The sequence below is a fragment of the Cupressus sempervirens genome, chromosome 4, assembly GCF_028749045.1.
Source record: "Cupressus sempervirens isolate cs-2001-9-10 chromosome 4, ASM2874904v1, whole genome shotgun sequence".
Taxonomy (NCBI): Eukaryota; Viridiplantae; Streptophyta; class Pinopsida; order Cupressales; family Cupressaceae; genus Cupressus; species Cupressus sempervirens.
Window position 1 is genome coordinate 403996284 of NC_143121.1, and position 25006 is coordinate 404021289.

General features: G+C 36.0%; 1 protein-coding gene across 1 annotated transcript in view; it reads left to right on the forward strand.

Annotated features, from left to right (window-relative positions):
- The window catches only part of LOC149561758 (uncharacterized), a 207479-nt gene that overhangs the window by 94036 nt on the left and 88437 nt on the right, over positions 1 to 25006 (forward strand). Inside the window, exons 4-7 of the mRNA XM_089825305.1 lie at positions 53 to 139; positions 266 to 370; positions 694 to 807; positions 17319 to 17419. Coding sequence (XP_089681431.1) covers positions 53 to 139; positions 266 to 370; positions 694 to 807; positions 17319 to 17419 — 407 coding nt within the window. The remainder of the gene's footprint in view (positions 1 to 52; positions 140 to 265; positions 371 to 693; positions 808 to 17318; positions 17420 to 25006) is intronic.

The following is a 25006-nucleotide window of genomic DNA, read 5'->3' on the forward strand; positions in this document are numbered from 1 at the left end:
AGAAATGAGCAAACGTTTTTTGTATCAATAATATATTTACATTTTCATACAGGTACCCAGCTTGAGTGACATGATTGATACGTGGAGGAACAAAAATGTGAATGCTTTAGGAGTTATTTACAGCTGGTTTCTTGCAAAGGTATGATTTCCCAAAAGTTCTTTTTGTGCTCCTATTTTCCAATTCCACATGGCATCACATTTATGCTTTGTTCATCTTCTTTGAATCACTTTTTATATTCCTGATGTTAGTAAGGAGCTTTTGCAGGTTGCCGAGAAGCTTGAAGTCTTCCCCGGTGCTGAGTTTCGAACTGCATTTGAAGAAGCAATGACATATGGTGCCAAGGTTGTATTGGGCGACCGTCCTGTCCAGGCAAGTTCTTTCTGAAATGTCTTAAATTGTCATTTTGAGCAGCATACTTCAACATTTCTCATTGATAGCATTTGACTATGATAATATTTTTATTTATTTTTGATTTGTCTGTTGAAGACTTTTTATATATTGCATCGAATTTGTGTTGGAGTTATTTTATTGCTTAGAATATTTCATTAAGCTTTGACCTCTAATATTCAACAGATATTGATACTTTAGTCTTTTGTTTGTGCCACTGTTCCTAACAAAAAAACATGTATTCTAGATTATATTTTCAATTGGCAAGACCGTTATAGATATTTTGGAATGTTACAATGATTCAGATTACATTGCGAAGGACATGGCAAAAGATGAGCTTATGGCACAAAATTAAATTTGTATTCTCCATGGTCTTCCAAGCTATTTGGCTACCAAGTCCCGAAGAACTCAACAAAATGGTAATGCTACTCTTTCTGTAGGTTTTCTTCGAGTGAAACAAGTAAATGAATACAATATATTTGTGAACTTTTATTTAATAGTTGAATTAAGCTTGTTCATTATTAGCATCTGCATGTGAGAGCTCATTACCATGCAACCCAATTAATATAATTTAAGTATTGGATATAATTTATAATGCATTTAGTAATTGAAATGTTTAGACCTTGATTCCTTACTTCCCTCCTAAAATCACCCTAAGGAGAGCATGGATTTACTTGTCATAAGGTGCTTGACACCAATACATTCTCTGGTCTTACTCTGCTTTCTCTACACAACACCATCTATCAACTCCGTGGGATATAGTGAGAGAATAAAGGGGTTAGCCTATAAACACTCTAAATCCTTTGCATATCAAAATATATACATTCGCATAATTTTTATACATATAAATCTAATTATGAATACATAAACATTCCTTATATTTAATAGGTTGTATTCTATATACATACACATATGTGTGTGTATATATATATGTAATATATAGAATATCAATACCATGTATATATTCCTGAGACATGACCCTACATAATGGGACTTATAATTGTAGATACACATATATATAACTATCGCGCGCGCGCATGCACACACACACATTGCTTTAGATCATATTGCCTAGTTCTTCTGTATCAATTCCTCTATTTACCTAATTCCTCTATATCAACATTACCCAAGTATAGTTTATTAATATGTCTCAAAATTGCTAAACTTTTGACATATATTTCATTTAATATACAAATGTAATGAGACTTATCCATGGACAATTTATTACTGCATTTTCAACTTACTAAAAGGGACTCACCTTATTCAACTTCTTGCTTTCGGTGTTGTGTAATATACTTTTTAACACCTCTTTTATCCCCCTTCTAAACTCGCCTTTTATTAACTTTGTCTTGACCTTATATATGCATGGAAATTGGTTTGCAAGGAATTTGATTAATTTCTTTTTATCTTTTTTCCTTTCTTTTTATTTCTCTCTGTTCTGTGCGGCTAATATCTTATTCCAACTAATATTTATATGGATTTGACTGGATACGATCCCCTTCGTCATCATTTCAGACCCTCATTTCAAATCGATGGGTTTAATATTAGTTTAGTTTTCTATGGCTCATAGATTTGTTATTGCTGTAATGTATAATTTGTAATGATCGGTTGCTTTCTTGATCGTATTATTACTAATACATATTTTATTATCGATACACTTAACATTAATACATATTGATTAGTGATAATATTAATATTATTAATGTCAGTATTAATTATACATTGCTTAGTAGTATTCATTATTATATGCATTGATTAATAATATATTGTTAATTAATTAGATTGATCAATCATATTATATAGATTATTATCAATTGATTAATTATGAATATTTCTAACAATAGTATTAATTGCATATCAATTTATATTGATGGTACATGTTTAAGATGACATTTACATTAAGTATATATACACATTAGAAAATATTTGTATATACATTAATTAGGGCTCGTGACATAGAGAAAAACTAGAATAGATGTTTTTCATATGTCTATCAAAACTTGGCAAAAGAATGGAAACAAGTGGCCACCATCACAAGAGAGAGAAAGCATTAACAACACATGATAGAAATCATTTTCTTGATAGCAAAAACTGACAATAATTCTTGCTCAACCTAACTGAAGCTGGAGTAAAAATAAACATTTTTTTTTGGCTGAATCTGGCAAAATTAACTGTCACTATGCATACTCTTTCTAATCTTTAACAACTTTTTTGAGATTGTAGTGTCCCCATTTTTGGTGAGCTCACGCAATGGATTGAGTCAATTCATTATAGCGACCCTCACGAGTTGACAGGGTGATTTGGGGGTCTTAGTTGCAGGCTTACTATTTTTAGTAAGTCAAATTCAGGCAGTTGCCATATTTGGAAATGCAAATGGTGGTGCTGGCCATTGGTCATCTCCTGCATCAGATGGGGCTTTTAATTGCATGGGTTCATATTTATTAATTATTTATTTAAGTTTTACTATTATAATAGCACTTTATTAGAGTAATGTTATAAAATAATGTTGTGTTGGTGAAGCTTCATAAGTGAAGTTGCATTTGGAAACTTTGTGCCTATGGGGGTTATAAATATGAGCCCATTTGATGAGAAAGGGATCCGATTATCTGATTGACTATTTCTTTTGTTGCCTATGAAAGAGTTCTTGAGTTTGTTGTTTTTCTATGCCCTTGCTAAGTTAGAAAGGTTTGCATTTGCATTTCGGGAGATTGGTTGGCATCTTCCTTTGCTGTACTTTTTGTGGTTCAGAAGATATATATGTTTGCTGGAGGTTATCAGTATTCTGCTGGTATGTGGGAAGAAGTTGTGGAGGAATTTGGTGATTCCCATCTCAAAATCTGGAGCACCGTTTCACATCTGTCTGGCATTCAATTTGTTGATGTTGGAGTGATTTAGATTCTAGAATAAAAGGCTATCAAATAGAGCTGTTACTATGTGCAATTTTTTTATAGAATTTGGTGACTGAAGTTGGATTGGAGTGCCCAATTTACCAGCTGCTGGGCTTGGCTTTTCTCTGCAATTTAAGTCTTCTTTTCCTGCATTGAAGACACTTGTGCGTGCTCTAGGAGTTTGTTGTCCATTCTGTGGCAGAGATTGTGTCTATGCCTGCATCAATTTCTATAGGCTTGCAATCAACATTTAGGCCCTGCAATTTAATTAACATGCCCTGCGTTTCAATATTCAGGTACCTATGGGGTTAATTGAGGGACTGCATTTTCTATTGCTGGTCCTCTTGTCATCTCCAGGCACCTGTGTTGCAACCTGGAGCATCTCTGATTACCATTGGTGACCTGCAACTAACATTTGAGGGCTAGTGTTCAGCCTATACAACATGCAATCCAACTCTGAGGGCCTATTTTCACCCATACAACCTTCATATATGACTTTGCAAATTTCATTGAATGAATAAAGGAGAAATAACTTGGATTGCCAAATTTATATGCAATTTGTGATAATTTATGAATAACCAGCTGTGGTCAGTTATTTCCATATTCCAATATTGTATTTGAAATTTAGCAAAAACAAATATTTGGTATAGTGAATTGGTGGGGGTTTTTACAGTGGTATTAGAGTGGTTTCTTGCCATCCTATGCGGTAGAAAAATATATATTATTTTAGATCTGCTGTTTTTGATTGGAGTGACCAACACTCTTGCATTTTCTAGCTATGGATAAACACAGGGGGCCTAGTATTTATGGGATCCAAGAGAGTAGTGTGGAAAATAGTGAGAAAATAAATCCTTTGAGGGAAAATATGGAGAGACTTAAGTTTCATTAGAAGGGATCGGTGGAGAGACTATCGGATCCAGTAACAGTTGATAGGGCAGCGAGCTATATGGTTTCTGCATTTAGTAGACTGACTCTGAGGATGCAGGGAAAGAGGCTTGAGTTTCCCCAATAGGTGCTCATGATGTAGATGTACCTGTGTTACAACATCCATTAGTCCTATCCGCAATGTTGATGATGAACTTATTTCACAACGACATGTGGATTTGTCAGTGCTATTGGTGGATAGCAACACTAAGTTTTAACTAGTTCAGAAATATAGAGTTGTTGCAGAGGGTGTGGAGTCAGATGATGCAATTATTACCATTGAGTGTTTAGACTCTTTTGAGGGGGTAGTTGTTATAAGAGACTATGTAGAGAGTGTGAGCACTGATTTATATGATAGTTGTTGTAGTGTTGCTTCAGAGTAGGAGGCAACACCTTTTCTTGGGTGGGACAGACGAGAGCTTGGGGCTATCTAGCTACGATTTTAGTGATATGTGTGTTACAATGGAGTCAATGCATGTGGGTTTATGCTCCAATGTTGTTGATTCACAACCTGACATAAAGTCATGTGTGTAGAGTCAGGTGACAACAATTGAGGTTGTATTAGGAGATGTCATAGTATGGACACCTCTAATGATTTCTTTGATGATGCTATGAGCTGCAGCAGCTTTGGTGTTCCTTGCTAGTTGTTTGGTGTTGTCCCTGAGGAGGTTTTGGATGGGTCCCATGATTAGGATTTACTGGGACTTTCTGTTGAGGGGGAAGAAATGTGATATTGCGCGGGCTTCCACTGCTTTAGAGGAGGCGTTGGTTGAGGTGCCGAGTAGTTGTATCTTGATTGCAGATTTGTGCGAGGACGATAACACACATGTGGTGAGCGATGATGTGGTGAGCAATTTTGATTCAATTTTCTATCATAGTGTAGTTAGCGAGACAAAGAGCTTGCATAGGAGTTTGGGGTTACAGAGGCATCATGTGGCCAGTCAGCTGAAGGTGAGTGATGGTGGCATCTCTTTAGCTCTTGAGTGTTATGATGCTATTTCTCAGATGTTGGCCGCATTTGGTTGGGGTGCTGCAATATCAGATGATCACAGTGATAGTAGTCTTTCCCTAGTAGAGGTTCATATACTTTGAGAGGTTGTCAGGATCTTGAAGCATAATTATTTGCAGTTAGTTGTTGACATGAATTATCTTTTGGAGTGGGGTAGCACTTTTATGAGACATTGTCAGGGAAAGAGGAGGTGGTTGAGCTCACTCATGAGCTTGAGGTGATTGTGGATTCTCTTCTTTATAGTCACTTGGCTCTCCAGGAGTCACAGTCACATTTATTTGAGGTTACTGAGGAGTTGGAGTAGGTATGTTGGACACCAGCCCCAAATCCAGTTCAACTGCATATTGTGGTGCGTGGTGGTGAGTTTGCTTCCACGATTGAGGATGAGGGATGTGATTATGTGGTAGTCACATTCGTCCAAGATATGGGTATAGTAGTTACAAAGGAGGTGAGGGCATCAACGGAGACGAGCTCTCATGATGATTTCTTTCCTTCTACTGGAAGTAAATCTATTTCTTCATCTCATACAATTGGTAGCATTGGATAGTTGGCAGTGCCATGTTTTCAAAGGGATAAGGTGTGGCTCGCGAGGGAGCAGAATGATGCTTCCACATATAATTTCTATTGCATTGAGTTGTTCATGGAGTATTTATTTGAGAGTTTGGATTTACAGGAGGATTCATACAGAGTATTTGAGGTACACCATTCGAGGCTCTCGTGATTTACGATGATTGGTGGGAAGATCATACTGACCTTGGCTACAATGCTTTCCAATAGGGATTTTGATGTCGGGTTTGTTGAGAGGATTGCCCAGAATCTTGCTCAACTAGTTGTTCGGAGTTAGAGATTGGAGCCATCTCCTAATTCCCAGTTTGATGCTGATGAGCCCTTGACAAAGATTGGGAGTTTTTATTGGCATTACACTGTGAGGAGTGCTCATAGCTTCTCTTTTGACCCACAGGTAGAGGGTTTGGTTTTACGTCAGTATGGGTTGGTTCTAGTTTCATACCATCCACAATGGGATGGGTTAGCACCATCTTTTATAGATGGGATCGGTAGTTGCAAGTTAGACCACTTGCTGTATCGTCACATCCTAGACAATTTATTAGAGGTTGGAGTTGGTAGTGATTCAGGTATCTATGGTTGTTATCAACTCCATAGTGTTGTTGGGTGTTTGTTTCAGTTCGATGGGGACTCTGGTGTTGATAGAGTTGGTATTTTAGTTGGTTTTAGTTGCAGTGGGTTGTTGCCTCCATCAATGCCTACAATCAGTTTTTAGATGATTCTGTTATTGATATCCGTTGTTTGAGTGCTGGTGCTATAGGAACTAGTTGTATGCGTCAGAGCTATTGCACAGTATCACCCTTGGGATCCAAGTGGACTATGGTGTACATTTCTGCTCTGGGATTGCTTGGGGACAAGCAATCTTAGGGATTGAGTTAGTTCATTATAGCGACCTTCATGAGCTGACAGGGTGATTTGGGGGTCTCAGTTGTGGCCTTACAGTTTTAGAAAGTCAAATTTAGGCAATTGCCATATTTGGCAGTGTAGATGGTGGCATTGGTTGGTCGTCACCTACATCCGATTGGGGCTTTTAATTGCATTCGTTCATATTTATTAATTATTTATTAAAGTTTCATTATTATAATAGAACTTTATTGTAATAATGTTATAAAATGATGTTGTGTTGGTGAAGCTTCTTAAGTGAAGTTGCATTTGGGAAATTTTCTGCCTATGGGGGTTATAAATATGAGTCCATTTGATGAGAAAGGGATCTGATCATCTGATTGATTATTTTCTTTTGTTTCTTGTGAAGAGTCTCTGAGTTTGTTGTTTTTCAGTGCCCTTGCTGAGGTAGAAGGGTCTGCATTTGAATTTCTGGAGAATGGTTGGCATCTTCCTTTACTGTACTTTCTGTGGTTTGAAAGATATATTTTTGCTGGAGGTTATCAATATTGTACTGTTTTGCGGGAAGTTGTGGAAATTTGATGATTCCTATCTCAAAATCTGAAGCACCTTCTGTCTGGCATTCAATCTGTTGACATTGGAGCAATTTAGATACTGGAATAACAGGGTATTGAAGAGGTCTGTCATTATGAGAAGTTTGTCATAGAATTTGGTGAATGGAGTTGGATTGGATCACCCAGTTTACTAGCTGCTAGGCATGGCTTTTCTCCGCAGTTTAAGTCTTATTTTCCTTCATTGAAGATGCCTGTGCATGCTCTAGGAGGTTGCCGTCCATTCTGTGGCAGAAATTGTGTCTATTTGAGGCCTGCGTCAATTTCCATAGGCCTGCGATCAACATTTAGGCCCTGCAAATTAATTAACAGGCCGTGTGTTTCAATATTCAGGCAACTGTGGGTGTAATTGAGGGACTGCGTTTGCCATTGCTGGTACTGTGTTTATCTCCAGGCACCTGCAAGCCTGTCTGATACTGTTGGTGACCTGCGGCTAGCATTTGAGAGCTAGTGTTCAGCCTATACAGTCTGCAATCCACCTTCGAGGTTCGGTTATCTGATTTATCAGCTTGTGTTCAAATAATTAGAAGTTGCGACCTTGCTTAGGACTCTGCTACTCTGCTACTAGTGTGAGCGTAGTTGGAGAATGATCAGGTTCTTCTAAATTTTGATTGCCTTACTCATAAAAATTAATTGGTTAATTCAGAGTTGTATGGTTGGCATGAAGCTTTGTAATTCATTTGCTCCTGGATATTGAGGTTGCATATCAGTAGTGGATTACGAGTGACAAATTTGAAAGTTGGAATTGTTTAATTATGTTTGCCTTCGTATTTGACTCTGTGAATCTCATTGAATGAATAGAGGAGAAATAACTTGCATTGGCCGATTCATATGCAATTTGTGATAATTTATACATAACCAGCTGTTATCAGTTATTTCCATATTCCAATATTGTGTTTGAAATTTAGCAATAACAAATATTTGTTATAACAAACCAGTGTTTTTTTTAACAGTGATGAACTGAGTATTGTAGTTCAGAGGGGCCCACCCAACAAGAACTATAAGAACTATTTGCTGGAGTTCTTTATGGGAGATAGAGGAAAACTAAATCCCAATGAGAAATTAAATTCATCCCATAGCAGCCAAATTATCTATACACTCAATTTCACATGTTGAAGTACTTGGCATGGTAGCATAATACTAACACAGCAATGATGCTGCTTGTCTGAACTTGAAGAGATTTTTTTTTTTATAAAGTTTACATTGGGAGTACACAACTTAAGTTTGGCAATCTAATAAAAGGGATAGTTTAAAGTAATTGGTAATTTTTAAATTTGTATTTGTATTTTTTATTTGCATTCATTTTACTGTTTTTTGTCAAGTTACATGTCCAGATGTGTTTATAACACGTGTTATTCTCACTTTCTGTGTTACACTTTAATCACATACACATATCTTCGGCAGAGATTGAACAATGCACCTTTCTTCCACGAGTATGGTATCATAATTAGTTTTAAGTAAATCAATAGAGCATGACTTGGTGGTTTTGACAACAAATGAAAAGTACATAATTAAATGTGTTATAGCATAAGTAAATATAATCAGCAATTGAAGTGTGGAGAAAAAAGAAATACAATCACATGTGGAGAACAATATAGCCAACATGAGTTTCAAACAGAATTGTATAATGCATAACATTATGAATTTCAGAGTTTGTATAGGCACGTATGTGTTTTCAATGTGATGATTTGAGAAGTCCAAGAAGCAGGTAGGTCCCTATGGATATAATAGAATTCATGTACTCTTCTCTGAAGGAGAGGTTTGTGAGGACGATTGTGTTTCAGTGAATGTAGTGGAATCCTTGTACATTCTGGGGGCTACAGAAACTTTGTGTGAACATGTAGCAGTCAAGCTGTGCAGAAATATGATAATTCATTAATTTGAACTCCTTGTCAATTGTGGGGGTTAACTTTAGAGTTCAGTTCATGTTTTGAGATGCATTGAGTTGCTGCTGGGACAACCAATTGTAAAGAGTTGAGTCTCTTTGGAGACATCCGATAAAATTGTAAAAAGTTGATTAGTCACTAGCCATGTGACATAATGATCTGGGATTAGTACTTAAGCATTGACACTGCCAGAATCTTTTACTTTATGACCATCAAAAAGTTTTGGTCAGGTTGATGCATGTCATGCTGCAAGGGATGCTGCACGTTGGGTGCACTGCTCTCTAAACACACAAGGGGAACAAGGCAAAGACAAATTTAACCCCCTGGGTTGCACTGGTGCCTGGATCACTTGGAATTGAAAATACCTCGAAAAATAGGGAGTTAACATCACATAATGCTTTCATAATTTTGTTTTGTGGATTTGAGAAATGTCATTTGGGAATTAAATGTTGCAGAGAAGTCTGATTTGGGATGGTGGTACCTATGTCCTGGGATATTTGGATTTGATAATTTGCTGGAAAACTGATCTATAGGACATATTTTTGTTTCAAAGAAATCCGAGACTCCAGATGGTTTGAGATCATTGCACTCCAGCAGCCTCTTCAAAATTTTTGCAGAACTAGAATAAACAGGGACGTCTGTTGTAAGCTAATACTCCTTGTTACTTGATAAAATTAGGAGGCGGTTCAAGTGGGGATGCATGGTTGATGTACATTGTATGGTGTAGATTGACTGCCAAGATTGTTTGCATATAGGTTTCGTTACAGAAAAAAAATTGTTTTGTTTATTTTGAAGTTGTGTAATAATGTGATGACATGTACATTTGGGATGCTTTTTTGAATTCTAGTTTTCCATGGAGTTAATGGGTTTTTATTTGACCGCGACATCATGTATTATGATCACACATTGGATTACTATTAGTGAAAATAATCTGCATGAGCCACATTATGTGTTTTCTCTTCAAAATTTAGTTGCATGGTTATAACACTTTATATATGTGAAAAGATAGTTAACAAAACAAAGGCTGAATCAATTTGGCTGTGGGGCTCAAATACATAGACTATTTACATAATGGATAAGAAGTAAAAGCTAATATATCTGCAGTGTCTATGTTGGGAATACACATTAAAAAGCTTCCTCTTATTAGACCTTTGGGACTATTCGCTTTACCTTATGTCCAATTGTGAAATGGATCCCTGCTTGTATTCTTGTGCTGGGGTAGTTGGCTCTTTCTGCCTTTTCATGCTTTTCAGAATTTGTCTGTATTTTCATGGAAAAGTGGCTTCTTTTCTACTTATTCAACACATAATGAAAACATAAATTATCATAGTCTAGATATATTTAAATTCCTTATTGCTATTTAAATGGAATTTACCTGTAAGTTGGAACATATATTATGTATCTTCCTTGTATTTGTGGCTGTAATAACTAGATCTTCAATGATATGTTTGCTGATCTATTGAAGGTATATCCTTTGCATGGTGACTTGTACTTCCTGGCTGTAAGGTAATTGTACTGGTTCATATGGTTAGTACTAATAGAATCTGGTTTTACACTTTGGTTGTTCTTTTTTGTTTTGCATATTGATAGCACAAATTCTGAACTGGGTCAGCTGCTGAATCTGTTATGATCTAGTCTTGTGACTGAGCATCTTTTGTTTGACCCCTTATTCAGATCCATTACATGTCAAGAGAACTGTAGGTGATCCTCAAATGTATCAAGTGTTTTATGTTTTTTAAGTACCACCATGCACCATGGAAGAGATTTGTTTGTGAAAATAAAAGAACCTTTTACATTTCTACTTAAAAAATGTAAAAGACTTGAGTCAAATGGCTAGCTCCTAGCTTGAATTTCTTGAAAAATAAAATAGACATTGAGAGAAGTAGCCTTGCCTCTACTTGATACAACATTGGGCGACAATGCTTTAGGTATTGGATCGTATTTCAATGACTGTAGTATTTCTACTAGGGCAAACATTGTGGAATAAAGTTCTTTAATGTTATTGATCAGGTTTGACTCAAAAAAAGAACATTATATGTGAATGCACATAAGGTTCATGGTCGGTAATTAATTCATATATAATAATAATGACTCTTAGATCAATTAAAGAAGCCCTATATGACAAAAAAACATAAAGAAACGAAAATTTGTAATACGATTAAACAAGGTCATGGTGATCAAAGCGTTGGGTATTAAATCATTCACCCCATGCAGATTGTTTGCAAACATTGTGGAATAAAATTCTTTAATGTTATTAATCAGGTTTGACTCAAAAAAGAGAACATTATATGTGAATGCACATAAGGTTCATGGTCAGTAATTAATTCATATATAATAATAATGACTCTTAGATCAATTAAAGAAGCCCTATATGACAGAAAAACATAAAGAAACGAAAATTCATAATACGATTGCGATCAAAGTGTTGGGTACTCGATCATTCACCCCATGCAGATTGTTTGTATTTGTGTCCTAAGTTTTTAGCATATTTAGGTTACTACTTGTTATTTGTTGAACCTGAGAATCCATTGGTAGTCATCCTCTCCATGTATAAATATTTCTCATAATACAATGCATGATACTAGATTGCTCAGCAAAATCTAATATGGTATCAGAGTGAATAGTAATCCTAGGTGAGAAATTAGAGCATCCAAAAAATTGGCAAAGTAATTTAGCTATTTCAGATATTCTTCAAGATTTAATATTTAGGAAACTATTGGATTAGATTGTCAATCATGACAGATCTGAGACAATGACTCCCATTGTGGCTGATGGTTGATACATTTGAAAAGTTAAAGAATTTTATCTTCAGCTTATAGGCTTCAAGACAAATTTTATTTCTATAGTGATTGCGTTCCATTATTTTGCAAGATCCACAGGTTCTCTTCCATCCATCGTGAGTTTGGCAGCGCTCTTATCATTATGTGTTGGAGCATTGATAGAGGAGATGCCCATTTTCATGAACTTCCTCGAGATGTCGATATGAAGAAGTTTGCATAGCTTTTACCGTGTAGACTTGGTCTACACTTATTCATTGGTCAAGTTGAAGATCCCCCACTATTTATCTTAGATCGACTACTAAGCATCAGGGGCATTTGTTTTGTCTTCATCTTGGATAGTAATCAATGACATCTAGGATAATAAAATTCCTGAATGGGAGATCAAAATTGGGATGAAAATGGATATTGGTAGTCAAACCTTTCGAACCACTTAAAGAAAGCTCGGTGACATGTATATGCAATAGTGACAATTTAGACCATGTTGATCAAAGCTATTCTTGGTGATGACCAAAGTCTTGTGCTCATTGTAACTTGAACCCTCACCTTCATTTTCAAACTGGTGCATCAACCGCATGTCGTGGTAAAATTCTTTGGAGACATTATTCTTGGATGCAATGAGGCTTACTCTTGTGTAACCAGTGGCAGGACCAAGTGGATCTATGACATACACATGCAAGCAAATAAGTGATTTTATTTTTTATCTTTTTAGAAGTACTCAAATTTGGTAGGAATCTGCTATCATTTTTTATGGTTTTGGTGGATATGTATATGCAATTCATATGTGAGAGGCTCTATTTATGTACTCCCTAATAATGGTAGCATAGATTTCTTCGTTTATTGGACATTTGTAATTATAATGTAGTTCTCATAGTGAGGAACTTTAAGATGAAAATAAGATTAAGAACACTGAAAATGCATCATAGTAAGGTCATTGTTTAAGTCATCCCAAATCAGTTATATTTTAAAGCTTCCATATTATCCTTTCTTTTATAGAGTAGTGTTGCTTTGCATAACTAGGAAAGGATAACAGCTTATTTGGCTAACAAAATGGCAAGTTGTTCTCCAATGTTCCTTCTTCCAGATTCTCAGCTATTGTGAGGGAATAATTATTCTATCTGGAAGACCAAACTCGAAACTCGACTCGAGTTTGAAGAAGTTTGGGATGTTGTCAATGTAACCCCAACATGCCATAAGACGAATGTGATGAGTAGAAAAAGCTTGATCAAGTTGACAAAAAGGAAAATTTGATTATTTTTGTTCAGTGTGTTTGATGAAGTTCAACCCATTATCTATGACAAGTCCACAACCAAGGATGCATGGGACAAACTCAAGATGATGTATGAGAAAAATGTCTCCAATGATATCCTAAATTTGGAAAATCAACTATATGGCCTCAAGACGGAGAGTGGAGAGCAATAGGATCCTTTCTTAAAAGGATTGTTGAGTTGAGAACATTCCTACAAGCATTGAGTGAAACAATTGATGATGATATTCTGGTGCCTATTGTTCTCCAAGCACTACCTTCCAGATATAAAGTCTTCGTGACAAATGTGAATGTCACTAAGACGACACCCACTTTTGAGAAGCTAGCGAATCTTCTTTTAAAGGAAGATCCTATGAGTCATGATCATGGTGAGGAGGAGCATGCCATGGCTATGCAGTTCAGTGGACCTCTAAAATCTTGAAATTCATCTGGAATGCAAAATAAGTGTCAAATGTGTGACAAAGTTAGACATAATGTGGAAATATGCTGGTACAACTCCTTTAACAAATGATCATCCAACAAATCATCGTCCAAGAAGCCATTTTAAGGTGATAAACCATGCTGGCAGCAGAAAGACAAGCATAAACAACAAAGCAAATCTAACTCTTACAAAAGATAAACACTAGCAGTGATCTCTTTAAAATATTTATTTAAAAACTAGAATGTTAGTTTGGATTCAGGTTCAAGTTCAGGTTTGAACATCCGGTTTGCTGGTATGACAAAATATTGGAAAGGGGTTTAGGTTTGTTAGTACAAAAACATATAAAAGTTATATCTAACTATATATTTTATATATACATATTTATGAAGCCCAGAAGCATGCATTAAGTTTAGAATGCCACATACTATCATAAAAACATTTAAACACCATAAACGTGTAATCATAGCATCATGAATCATGATCATAGCATCATAGCATCATATTGACATACACTCAAGTTCCACATCAAAAGATTAAAATGTCTAGTGATAAATCATAACATCAAGTATCATTGTTTCAGGTTCAACTAATTGATTAAAAATTTATTAATACTAATCATCATCATCATCATCATTATCATCATCCTCCTCTTCTTCTTCTACATTGGCAGCAGTTGACTCACAAATGGAGTTAAGGCCAATGGGATCAACTGCGCCAATCAGATTATTGGAGTTAAAATCTTCAAATTCAACAAGTGCAAGCTGAGATGTGGAAGCCAACATAGTCCTTTGGAATCCACTTTTTAGGGTTGTGGATGTTGTTACATGGAGCCTAATCAGACTCAAAGGTTAACTTTTCCCCCACTTTTATTAGTACAGCCCCCCCTCTCCCCCAAATATTTCAATGGGTGTTTAGGGGCAGTGGCCCCAAGATGGTGTCAAGAGGCACGCCAAAACATAATTAAATTTGCAAAAAGAAATCAACTTGGCTGCTGACTTTGACCCTCTGTGGGATGAAGTTTGTTGGTGGTTCAATGTTTTCCAGTCTGGTCCACTTGCGTCCGAACTGGGTGTGGTTTGGTTCAAACCAACAGTCTGGTCCACTTGGGTCCGAACTGGGTGCGGTTTGGTTCAAACCACCCTCTGTGGGCCAGACCCTGTGCGGACCCACATGCAGACCAAACTTGAGCCACACTAGTTAATATTGTGGCTGGTCCAGGGCCGAACTGGACATCCTAGTTTAAAAACAATGATGACAATGCTGTTATTGATATAGGAAATTAAATTGCAATTCGTAAGGAAAACCCGGAAATCCTACACAGCTGTAAATCTCTGCCAAATCCTCTCAAATTCATCATTCAATGCATATAATCTGCTAGCCGCTCAACCTGTGATGGATTGATCATTGAAACTCCAAACTTTGATTGGTTTTCCCTAGAAGATTGATGCCAACCTCTAAGGGACTCTCATGGGTGGTAATAATGGATAGACTGCCTCAAAACATTTACAAACTTTGTCTAGAAACTGCAATTTATTATAGCCAGCTGCCTATAATGAATTCTGCAATCAGGACTTCTGAAGATGATTCAACTCCTCTATTTACTCTGCAGTTTAGCTCAAACATGACCTTTGGACGAAGCCATTGTTATCTCCAAAATTCAATGGGTATTTTGCCATCTCTATTAAGTGTATTATGTATTATGGGTATTTTACCATCTCCAACCAGAGGGGTACACTGCACTTGAAAAAGAAGAAAAGGTATGCAAACTAGTCAAGTCCCTATATGGTCTCAAACAGGTTCCTAGAGCCTGGTATATAAAAATTGATGAACATCTGTTACAACATGGTTTCACTAGGCATCCTTTTGATTTGAATCTCTACCTCAAGGATCAATGGGGGGATACTATGGCCATTAATGTATATGTTGATGACTTGGTTATCACAAGTAGTTCAGAAGCAATGGTTGAAACAACAAAAAATGATCTGAAGAAGGCTTATGATATGGCAGATCTCTGGCTACTACAATATTGTCTAGGCTTCGAGGTATTGCAAACAAAATGACATAACTTTGTATCACAAAGAAAATATGGCAAAACATTGCTCGAGTAGTTCAAAATGATGAATTCCAGACCTATGTCTACCCCTATGGGATTGGGTCTTCAATCATTTATGTCTGATATATCTCCTCATGTGATTGCAACTCTCTATCGACAGATGATTGGAGGTTTGATCTACTTGACTTACACCTGACCAAATATTAATTTAGTTATTAATTATCTATCAATATTTATGGAAGATCCAAAAATTTGTCACTGGAAAGCAACAAAACGGGTACTGATGTATATTGAAGGTACAATGAATCATGTTTTGGAATATAAAAGGAGTAATCAATTCTTCTTGACAGGGTATACTAATGCAGATTATGGATGTTCAATTATTGACATGAAATCCACATCTGGTTTTACTTCTCCCTGAGTTCAGGACATCTGGTTTTGCTTTCTTCTTAAGTTCAGGACCTATTTATTGGGAAAGTAAGAAGCAAGCCATAGTTGCTTTTTCTTCAATTGAGACAGAATATCATACAGCAAGTGCAGCAGTGTGTGGAGCAGTTTGGTTGCATCACATATTAGAAGAATTGGGGGAACCACAAAATCGGACTATAGTCCTCCATTGTAACAATCAGATTGTTCTCCATCTTTTCCGTAGTCCAGTGTTTCACAAACAAACGAAGCATATTGAAGTCAACAGTCGCTTCATATAAGAAAATGTTCAGCAAAACAACATCAAGCTCTAACTCTTCTAATACAAGAACAATGTGCTGATATCTTCAGAAAGCCTCTCACCCCTGTGAAGTTTAAAACATTTCAAGGTTCTCTTATTAGTAATTTGAAACAATGATGTAATAAGGGGGAAATTTTGGGTATTCTATCCTTCATCCCACATAGATTGTTTGTTTGTTATAATTTGTTAGCATTTGGGCTACTACTAGTTATTTGTTGAACCCATGAATACACGGTTACTCATCTTCTAAATGTATAAATATTTCTCATAATACTATGTATGGCACTGGATTGCTCCACAAAATCTGATACAAAGAATGTGCTAAAATTTATTTTTCATTACCAATTTATAGATGCTTGGACCTTTTTTGTTTTACAATACTAGTTCTACTTTTGGGATTTTATATAGAATGAGAGATGTATAAACTATTAAATTCTAATAAGGTAAACCTTCTTTGGGTAAAAATAATAAACTGGTATTATCATGATCAGAAAATATTGCTTTATGATGACACTATTGAGGTTATCAAGTTAACCTAGTGGTCCCTAACATGTGCTTCCTTTCCGTCTGTTTTTCATAGTCTTCATGTTGAGGATATATTCATTTACATATTTAAATACAACAGATGGTTACTTTTATTGTTGTTCATATATGTTTCTGCACATATGGATGGGGACTTTTAATAAAGTATTTGTATGAAAAAATGATTTATTTGTTTCACTACTCATCAGGAATAAAAGTATAAATCAATCTGTTAGCTGAATTAGATTTTGAAAGTTTGTTGCAAATTAGTTGAAAATTGAATTAGACTTTGAAAGCTTATTGCCAATGGATCTTTGTTCTATTAACATAATCTTATAGTTTGCCATTAACTTAATTTAGTTGGTGATTCTTGTACTTCTATTTAGATGATAATACATTCTTGATTTTTTAACTCACTCACTCTTTTGATGGTTAAAGATGATGGAGCTGGGTGATGTTGATGTGCTGACCCTTTTGATCCAAGAAATGAGTAAGACATTTCCAAGTTTGATAGAGACATTGGTTCATGAGCGCGACTTGTAAGTACATTTTAAGTCTCCCCTGCAAATAAAAGTGCACTCATATCAAATGAAACGAGATGTCATAAAGCTTTATGAATTGCATCTTAAACATGTCTTCCATAGTTTAAGGTTGACATTTTTGCATTTTATTGTATCTGTGCAAATATTGTATGGCAATGAAAGGTTTTTGTCACTGTGTTTTGGAGAGGTCACATGCCAGTCACCTCTTGGTCTTAAGGTTGACTTTTTTGCATTTTATTGTATCTGTGCAAAAATTGTATGGCAATGAAAGGTTTTTGTCACACTGTTTTGGAGAGGTCACACGCCAGTCACCTTTTCGTCTTATTCCTTCTATCTTTGAGAGAATTCTTGTAATGAGATTTTTGGATATCAGTTTTTATCAAAGTCATATATTGTATGAAATGTACATACAACACATCTGTTTGACTTAGATAAATGCTGAATCATCAAGTTAGTTTGGTACAAAATAATGAAGTATAATTTTTCATGTTTCTGGAACAGAAGATCATCCTATATGCAAAATAAATACAAAATCAGTTAACGCCATTCAAAAATATTCAAGAGTCTAAGAACAACAATTGATTCATAAAGAGATGAATAAACAACAACATTGACTTTTAATAGGATTATAGGAGCATCAACATCCTCAGCATTATCACCCACCTCATCATGAACACTGTTTGAACTGGTGTGCACTAACAGAGGAGAAAAATGTAAATTCAGTAGGGGCCTGTAGTGCATTTCTGACAGAAGAACCATTACTGTCTGCACCAATGTCTGGCCCTTATCTCTGAAATAGAACTATCAACCGACCTCAGGAAGTGATAATTCCTTCCCTGCACTAACAGATTCTGATACATTTGATAAGCTTAAAGATATACGATGGAACAGTAATACTGGATTTTGATATTCCTATCTCTTTCTTCTGCAACAATCTCCTTTTCTTTATCAAAAATCACATTTTGGCAACTTGTCCTTTTTCTGGTTAATATTATTAGTGTTCCATCCCTACTATTCTTTCAAACATAGATCTGCTTAAACAAGCTTATTAATGGCATAGCAGTGAGCATACTACTAGCAACATGACAGAAAGAAGGCCATCAAGCATTCTCTAATAACAGTTAACAACACTAAAACCATATATAATTTAAGATAAACATTAGAAAGAAAACATAGGAGAGCAATGGCTTTGTAATTTCTTGGCACTCCCCATTCAGCCATTTCCTAATTCCTTGGGGATGCCTACCAGCTGTCAACATGACTGCTGACCCCTATGCTGGAAACATATACCTGCTCTACATGCAACAGCTTGGGCCCTGCTGTTGATATGTGGTGACTGACCATGCAAATACTGTACAATCCTTCATACTCAAGAGCTCAAAGGTAAGGGTGTCTACTTCTTCCTTCTTTTTCAATGACCTTGAATAAATCTCTGCAAGATCAAGGAGATGATCATGATCTGAAACAAGATGAGCAGATGACCTCATTTCATTCTTTTTATCCCTTCTTTGATCACCTGCAAATGTGAGAATTCTTCTTTGAGCCCCTCCTATCCCCTCTCCAGTTATTCCTCTCAAAGGTGCTTTTCAATCATCCCATGTATGTCTTCAAAATATAATAGAGCTACAAAATTTTCCTTCAGTAACTTCCAAAATATGTGAGCTAGCAGGGGTGTGAGAGAAATCAGATTCACATGAAGTAACTGATTGTCCTTCATTATACATATCAATGCTATTAATTTCCATCTTTCATGCCCTACTATATAGATGAAGTGGGAGCAACACTATGGTCAAAAGTAGATCCATCCCAAGGACCTGCACCATATGTAGGGACCATTTCACCTGGACAAACATAAGCATGAACACTCACATAAGATATAGAGTCAGCTTTATTGACTTATTGGAAAACATCGTCATATAGGCTATCAATATGCTCACTATATGTTATATGCTCTACTTCCAAGTTTTTACCAAGAAACTCGTGCAATCAATAACATCTTTCCCATGACCATCTGTATGTTGCAAGTTAAAGTACTTGTTTCCTCTTCAATGCTCACTCAAGCACTGGTTCAGTACTTGTTTCACAATCACCTGCTTCAATGAGAACAATATGGTTTTCCTTAATAGTTAGTTTGGAATTTTGTTCACTTGTAGACTGATTAGTGACAGCTGAAACTGAAAACACATATAAATTTTTGTAAACTCCTTGTGCAAATAGATCATGAGCTATCTTACAGTATTGTTACTTTGCCAAATTAGTCTTGTAATGCAGCCTTAGATGAGAGTCCATGAAATCAATGCAAGATAGGTCTCTCTTAATGTGTAGGGAGAGTGTCATATTTGTTAAACAAGCTAAGTGTTTCTTTCCTTTTAGCTTTCTGTGCTTAGGCTAGATTTTTCACAAATTTTCCCATACTAGGCATATTTTCCAAAGTTTACATTTCACTACTTATAACCATCAGGATGGCAGGTTCGGTGCTCTGATGCCACTGTAAGATCCCTTAAGGAATCTTGGCCAAATTGAGACTCTATGACTGGACTTCTCAATGAATCAGTATTCAGACATTTGTCAAACAGTTCTAATTACCTAATTCTGTACTTTCCCCTCCAAGTGCATTCTGTCAAACATTTGTCATACTGTTGCGTGACAGATGTTTGTTTTGTGTTTAGACATTTAGACAAACACTTTGCAAGCAGATCTTGTATATGTTGCAAAGATCATTGTTTGTGTTTTCTAAATGTTGCTATTAAATTTAATGCTCATGATTCAATATAACTCTACTCGAATATATAAATATTTTCCACAAGCCTTTCCCGTACTCCGGTTGCAGCGTCTCAGATACACTTGGACGAAGATCGAACCCCTTTTTTGCTTTATGCTGGGTCGTGTGTGTGATTGTGTTTCCCATTTGTATTAGCTTCTTTGCAGGGTTTCCTTTGTTCTGTTTTTCTTTGCTTTCAATTTTCAGTGTTGCTCATGTGTGCCCTAATCATTGTTTGGTAAGAGTCTTGTTGCATTTAACCAGATTCCAGCGGCCATATCTTATATTGAATGGCTTCTCCGTGCGGTGATGATGAGAAGACAAGGCAAGATAACACCAGCAAATCCATTCAAGATGAGGAGGGTACTGGAATCATGAGACGGCATCGAACCATCTTATAAGGCAGTGGTTAACAATGAAAGTCCAGTGGTTGTGATTCCAAAAACGACAGGATTCGATGGAAACATTATTTGTAATGCTGTCATTGGAAGAGGAGGAGGAGGAGGGACGGACTTCGATGGATATAGACGAAACCCCAATGACAACAACAATACAGAGAATGATGACGGTGAGAGAAGAAAGGATGGTAAGGTCCCGTTGAGAAGTATGAAACTTAACCTCTCTCCAAATGTTGATATGATCAAAGCCATAAAATATGGGCATGATAGATTAAAGAGTATTGCTGTCTTTTTCATTTGCATGGATTTAAATTTCTTAGCTGACAGGAAATTCTTTGATGACTGGATTAGTAATACATGGGGCAAAAAGCATGGCATTTTTGTAAAATTTAGTAGAATGATACAGAAAGGTTTATTTATTATCTTTTCCAAAACACATGGAAATCTAGGAAAACCTTTTAAACAAAGGTATGTGTAATGTAGGGCAAACCCTGTTCAAAGCCATCCCTTGGTCCTCAAAAAATGATTGTGATAAATACCTAACTCGAGCTTCTCTTTTCTGGATTGAAATAAAAAGCTTACAGCCTGAGTTTTGGCCTTTCATTTTGATTTCTTTGAACCCTGATGTTAATCTTCCCAAATATATTGTTGTTAATCTAGAAGGAGAAACTTATAGATGGGGTATTGAGAAAACTTGGTGATCTAGGTGCTTGTTTCCACTGTAAAATTAATGGTCATAATAGGAAAGAATGCTCCGTCCTCAAAAATATCTTCAAAGTTTTAACAATAATAACCCTAACCCAAACGCCGGTCAATGTTCTAATACTGGTAAAAGTGGTTCTGGAATAAAGGAGACTCCTAAAGGAGGTCATAACACTAATAATGATGAAAGCAAGAATAAGGACACTATGAAGGATGTAATGGACGATAAGTTGAACAAGTTTGTGTCTCTTACCAATCCTTTGTTTGAAGAGGAATTCGATGTTAGACCTGCTAACCAGTATAAAAGCATTAATGATAACAACCCATCTGCTAATCATCCAGAATATATTTAGGCTGATAAACAAAAGGTGAATGAAGATAATGTTGTTAAGTTAAATGCCCAACAGATAGCACTTCAAAGAATTAATGAAAAAAGTCAAGCCTTGAAAGACAAAAACAATATACCAAGAAGCAGAAGGATATTAATAATGAAAACCACCTCCATATTGTTGAGAATCCATCAGAGGTGAATGCTATCCAAAAAGTACCATCAATCATAGAAGGGAGAGAGGATGGCTTTACTGAAGTTGTGGGGAAAAGAAAAGGAAAACATATGAAAGAACCAACAGCACTGAAGCAAAAGAAAAGAAAAATAAGACTAAATCTGCAGATTTGCCTCAGTGCTTTAATAGATTATGAAGCACCCAGTATAACACCCCCTCTCAATAATTATGATGAACATATACAGTTGGAATGTTAGAGGGCTTGAAATGCATGACAAAAAATACATTGTAAGGAAATGGTGTAACAAACTTGGAAAAAAAGATATCATTTGCCTCCAAGAAATTAAAGTGACAGGTTATCAAGCCTATAGCTCTCTTCAGTTCCTTTGGGAAAAAGCTACTTGTTTCTACTCTAAACATAATAAAGGTATTGAAGGAGTGGCTTTGTTGTTGGGTCCTCAATGGACAAAACATATCATTAACAAAGGTATGTCACCCTGTCAAAGAATTATTTGGGTTATCATCAAAATCAATAATATTGATATGGGAATCTGTAATGTCTATGCACCAATGATTATAGAGAGAGAGATAGTCTTTGGGAATGGGTCTCCACTAATCTCCCTAAAGCTTACTGGTCCTTCATAGTGGACTTCAATGTGATTGAGAATAGACAAGATAAAGTAGGAGGGAATAAGTGGAAGGGGAATGAGTTATATTTTTGGAACAAATTCAAAAGAAAATTCAACTTAAGAGATCCTCTCAAGGGAATGAGAAATGAATATGATAACATTTGGTATACTTGGTGCAACAATCAATCTAATATGAGTAGAATTTATTGCAGGCTAGACAGAATTTATTTGAATTCTTCCATATTTGATCTTTGCCATAAGCTAGGTACAAATCCAGTGTCACTCCAGAAATTATATCTGATCGTTCTCCCATTCATGCTTGCATTATTCTAAAAAATTCCCATAAGCAAAGCTCCCAAAAAAGAGGGATGATGACATTTAAACTTAACACCTCCTTGTTGCATGTGGAAGATTCTGAAGAGGCTATTAAAACTGTCACGTATCTAGTGAAATTTTCTCTTATAGGGGAATCCCTGGTTACCATATGGGATCACCTGGTGGAAGTGTGGAAAAATATGTTTCAATTCATAGGTACCTATGAAGCCCACAATAGAATGAAGGAGGAAAATTTCTATCAGAAAAATTTAGTTCAGACTGAGCGAGAGTTGCAAATCCACAAATTTAATAACAAGCTTCAAAAAGAGACGATTCAAGTCAAAGACTAGTTGAGAAAAATCCAAAATTTCAAAATTAAAGGGATGAAAGTTAGGTCTAAAGCTAATTAGATCAAAGAGGGCGATAAAGGCACTAAATACTTCTTCAACCTGATTAAGGCAAAGCAGAATAGGGAGGAAATCAAAGGTATTCAAGGGTCAGATGGTTATACTACTGACAACTCTGAGATTAAGCAAACTTTTGTTAAGTTTTGTAAAAATCCCTTTTCCTTAGAAATGAAGGATAGCAACACTTATGCCATGAACCAGTGTCTTAAGATGATTCCAAGAAAAGTTTCTAAGGATCAATTCAGGACTCTTCAGATGAACATTGAAACGGAAGAAATTGATGGAACCATTGGGTCTCTTGCAAATGATAAATTTCCTGGTATAGATTAACTTACTACTGAATTCTATAAGCTCAACAGAGATTGGATTGTTGAAAATCTGAAGAAAATGTATGATTGTGCCTATGAGTTTGGATCCTTAGGGGTTAATGTCAACAAAGGGGTTATTAATTTGCTTCCCAAAGCAGGGGACAAATCTCTTACACAAAATTGGAGGCCCATAACCAGTTAAATTTATCTTATATGATCATTGCCAAGATTCTGGCTAGAAGATTATCATACTATCTCAAGTACATTGTCACTGATACTCAAACTGGGTTTATAAAAGGGAGATATATTCTTGATAACCTCATTACTATTGGGAAGGCATGCATTGGGCTAAGATGAGCGGGCAAAATGTGGCAATGATTGTCATGTCCCCTTTTCAAATAATTAAAAATAATAATCTTTTCTAAGGCAGACAGGCCCAAAAAGGTGAAGTTTCGGAAAAAGGGGATAATCTTTGGAAGCTAATGGACTAATAAATGAAAATTATTATTAAAATATGTTTTATTAACCCCTCTTGGACGTGAGTTAGGGTTATGCCCTCTTTTAAGGGGTTTGGAGGCATTTTGGGCTCATTCTAGAACTTGATTTTGCTCATTTCTTTGTTGTTCTTCAGAGGCTACCAAACCTGTGGAGAATGAGACCCAAGAATGGGAGTTTGCATGTTTCCAGGAAGGCTAAGGACGGGAGTTTAAAGCCATTCCATGTGCATATGCTCATGCAGAGTTTACCTTTGTGCTAAACAGTGCAGATTTGTGGGTTTCCGGGTGTGTTTTTTGTAAGAGTTTGGTGTTTCCGGCTGAGTATTTCATATCAGTTTGGGTTGTTGCTGTATTTCAGAAGTTTAGATGTTAAAATAGAGCTGAATATATGTATTTGGTCGTGATTATACTTCTGTGATAGATTATTAGTGTTTTGTGGTGTTTCCGGGCTATTCTGTTTTGTTTTTGGGAGCCTGATGAGCATTGTTTTTATCCTCCATTTGGGAGCTGTTGTGTAAATGTTATACAGATCTGGAAATGTCATTTTGTAGGCTGTTATGCTGCTGAAATTTCTATAAGAATGTCCACTTTCAAATTTATTAATAATATGTGAAGCTGTGAAGTTTTTGGCACTATTTCGGGCATACCCGATTTGGGGTTTATTGAGAAATTGGTGGATCTTTGAAATATTGGTTGTTTGATTTTAAAGATCTGATTAGAGGTTTGAAATATCATATAAAATCAGAAAAGGGACATTTTAGTGGTATCAGAGCTATGATCTTGCCAGCCTGAGGGTTTGCAGAAATTTGCATGTCAGTTTTGACAACTACCCAAATCTTGCATGTCATAATTTATGGTTGCATGTTGCTTCTAATCAGCTGCATGTCAAAATTTTTTTTTGCATGCTACTTCTAATCATTTGCATGTTAGTTCTTGGTGAATTTGGTGGTTGCATGTTGCTTCTAATTAGTTGCATGTCAAAATCTATGGTTGCATTCTACTTCTAATCATTTGCATGTTAGTTCTTGGTGAATTTGGTGGTTGCATGTTGCTTCTAATCAGCT